This window comes from Argentina silus, assembly GCF_951799395.1.
Source record: "Argentina silus genome assembly, chromosome: 16".
NCBI classification, from domain to species: domain Eukaryota; kingdom Metazoa; phylum Chordata; class Actinopteri; order Argentiniformes; family Argentinidae; genus Argentina; species Argentina silus.
In genome coordinates, this window is record NC_139670.1 from 10,539,150 (window position 1) to 10,542,359 (window position 3,210).

Genomic DNA, 3,210 nt, shown 5'->3' on the forward strand with positions numbered 1-3,210 from the left:
CATTCATTTTTTATTTATTTTTTTAAACTGTGACTAACCAACTCACCTATGGATATTCATCTCCTGAGGCGGCTCCGTGGCTTTATCATAGGCGACCTTAGCCGAAACTCCCAGCACTATAATGAAGGCTAGGATCCCACAGGTGATATAGACCGCAGTGTTCGTTTGATCCATTCTCGGATCGTACGTTTCTGTCGGGGTGGGGGACGGGCCTACCGGGTCCACCCAGTCCGGTGTCTGGTAGTTCTTACATGCGTTCTGATCTAACCGATTCCCCACGAACTGACAGCAGAAGCGCAGGAAGCACGTCCCGCAGCAGAAACGGTGATCCGTGTTGTTACACACAAACAATTTGTCATAGGCACCGCTCACATCGTAGTAGCCCCGACAGGTGTCGTGGTTGCTGGTCGGTGACGGCTGGACCTGTGTATTCTTCTGCGGGTCAGCCGTGGGCACTACCGCGGTCACATTGGCTTCTTTAGCCTTCTGCGTCCTCTTGGGCATCGGTTTTACCTTTTTGCCAGCCGTGGTGGCACAGAGTACGCTCAGAGGGTCCAGGTAGATGAGAAGGAGCAGAAGGTGCCGTATCCCCATGGTGTGATTAAACTTGTCAGTTCTCTGCCAACGCGACACTGCGATCTGCTCTGCCTTGGTACTTTACTCGGGTAAATGTGAAAGGGCTCAGTCCTCCGTGGCTGTCGCTACCCTGGCATCCGTGACTCGCGTTGGTCCTCTCAGACCCGATGCCGTTACCATGCTGAGTACAACTGTGAGTACTAATATCAGCGCCGCCATTAGTTAAGTATATCATTAATAATAGCGCTTCTGAAACCCATTGCGCGCTGTTGGAGGGAAACGGTGGTCGCTGAAGCGCATGTCTTGATTGCTCTGTGGTGGGACACTCGTCAGCGGGGGCTCCTAGCTTCAGCTTTCCCCTGGTTAGAGGTCCTGAAATCGGGATGGGGTCGCTGTCCAACGTGCTGATTTCGGAAGCCCGCCCTTCGAGTGGAGTTTTCCCCAAGGCAACGCTTACATCTTGCTCAAGTGAAAGTTGCGCTAGAGCAGGGGGAAACGAACAAAACGGTTTATTAAACAATATCCGTGCGTCAAGGGGGACGTGCCCGTAATCAAAGAAAACCATGCATTACCGCTATCACGAAGGTATTTATTGTAAACAGCATTTTGTCACATATTTTTTTCGTGCTATATTTTACATTTCTGGGCATGTGAAAGCGCCTGCGTAAATATTACTTGCACACATTACATGTAAGCGCAGACATTCCATTGCAACTAGAATCGTCAAAATTTCGGAAAACTCCATAAAATGCAAGAAAACAAAATGACCAACATATTGTCTCAAATTTGATTTGATAATGATTTAATTCCTACAATTATCTTCACAAAAATCTTCACAAAACGCCAATTAGGCTACATTAGAAGGACGCACTCACCAATTTGGACGGATAAGACAATGTTTGACATTCCCATAGTCTGTCGAATACACTACTTATAGTTACAAACGGGAAGCGCAAACATGGATGATGGAAATGCTACCTACCTCAGTTGAGATTCCTCTTCGGTGAGTTGCTCTCTGTCTGACGCTGAGAAAGTGAATAGAATATCAGAGCCCCGCGAGAGACCCCTCTCCAGTTGGTCCTCCCTCCTCCTCTCCTTTTTTCCCTCCACCCGTCTCTCTCTCTCTCTCTCTCTCTCTCTCTCTCTCTCTCTCTCTCTCTCTCTCTCTCTCTCTCTCTCTCTCTCTCTCTCTCTCTCTCTCTCTCTCTCTCTACATCACTCCAATTCTGGCGTCACAACTTATCGGAAAAATTGCATTCCACTCTCGGAATATCAGGTTATTGGTATTACCAACCTACCGTAACACGCCTCCGAATGGTTGCATATTGTAGTTCTCTGTTTACTGAGTAATTAATGTACCCTATGATAGCTTACCGATATATTCAATAAACATCAAACTAGTTGATTAGAAGGTCACTTGCATCCAATTATGAACATCATAATAATCATAATAACTAAACAGTTACTTGTTTATTTCCTGACTTCCAATCGTTGTTATCAGTGATCATGTTCATGATTAGGCCTATTGCTAGTTTTTGACTGAATGGTAACATGTCCATGCAAATTGTTCATGTGTCTAATCATGTCTCAATGGCAATATTGACCTTGATAATCTATTTACAGTTAATCTATTTCTAGTTACAATCTATTTCAGCTCATTTAATGTATGGATAAATATCTGTCCAATGAAGCTTCACTCTGGCATCTCTGACACCAATGCAGTTCTATGAGCAAACAGTAATCACCTTGGCAAACAGACAGGCACCTTTAATTTCCCCAGATTTGCATATGGCCCGCAGTACCCACCATAATGGAAGTTTGAAATTGAAGTTTGATTAAAAAAGAAAATGTAAAAGTTGGGAGAAAAAAAAAAAAAAAAAAAAAAAGATTGAAATGCAGTCAGCGCTCTAGCATAGTATTGTTATACATCCATTAGGTTTACTCAATCAATTTACGTTGAGATTTGGTTAGTTATCCACATTACGTGACTCTCTGAGGCAATCATTATAACAGAGTACGATGTTTGTCTGTGAACCTCGCGCCTGCAACAGTCGATTGGCCAAGCCAGGAAGCAGTTGCTTAGTAACCACTTTTTACGATGCCATCCATACTTGTTGTAATGAAACATTTAAACCCCCCCACCCGCCACCCCACCCTGACCCCCACCCCCCTCCCACCCACCCACCCCTCCACAAGTGAAGTGTTCTTCAGGACTTTCGAACGATAGATGGGCTCTGAGACATATGCAGAATCTGTATGAAACCATTACATCGTGTATAAACGCACACCGAGATGCCACAACACACTAAACGACCAGGCATGCGCAGCACACCTCTAAATCACCGCCAGTAGCCTTCAGCATAACTAAACCCAATATTAAGACAGAAGGCCTTATCGAGCAAGAATTGGCCTCAGTCTACACAGCTGTGTGGTGTATTGTGTGACGATTACGGAGTAACGCTGTTCCATTCATGTTTCAGTTCCATTTCAGTTCTTGCAATAAACATGATTGAGGCACCCAGTTTAGGCTGGTTTGACTGAAATGCTATCCATGGATAGTGCTATGGTAAATGCTGCTGTTTGGTTGGTAATGGCTTAAAATAGTTGGTCTTCTTCAATCTTAAATGCTGCAGT

The 3,210-nt window shown here is 44.7% G+C and overlaps 1 protein-coding gene across 14 annotated transcripts in view; it reads right to left on the minus strand.

Moving 5' to 3' along the window:
* The window catches only part of LOC310817431 (shisa family member 6), a gene marked incomplete at both ends in the record, with an annotated part of 45,122 nt that extends 44,528 nt beyond the window's left edge, over positions 1 to 594 (minus strand). For all 14 annotated transcript variants that reach the window (XM_083688024.1, XM_083688021.1, XM_083688020.1 and 11 more), the window contains one exon: positions 47 to 594. In XM_083688024.1, the coding sequence (XP_083544150.1) occupies positions 47 to 594 (548 nt within the window). The remainder of the gene's footprint in view (positions 1 to 46) is intronic.
* Between the last annotated feature and the right edge of the window lie 2,616 nt (positions 595 to 3,210).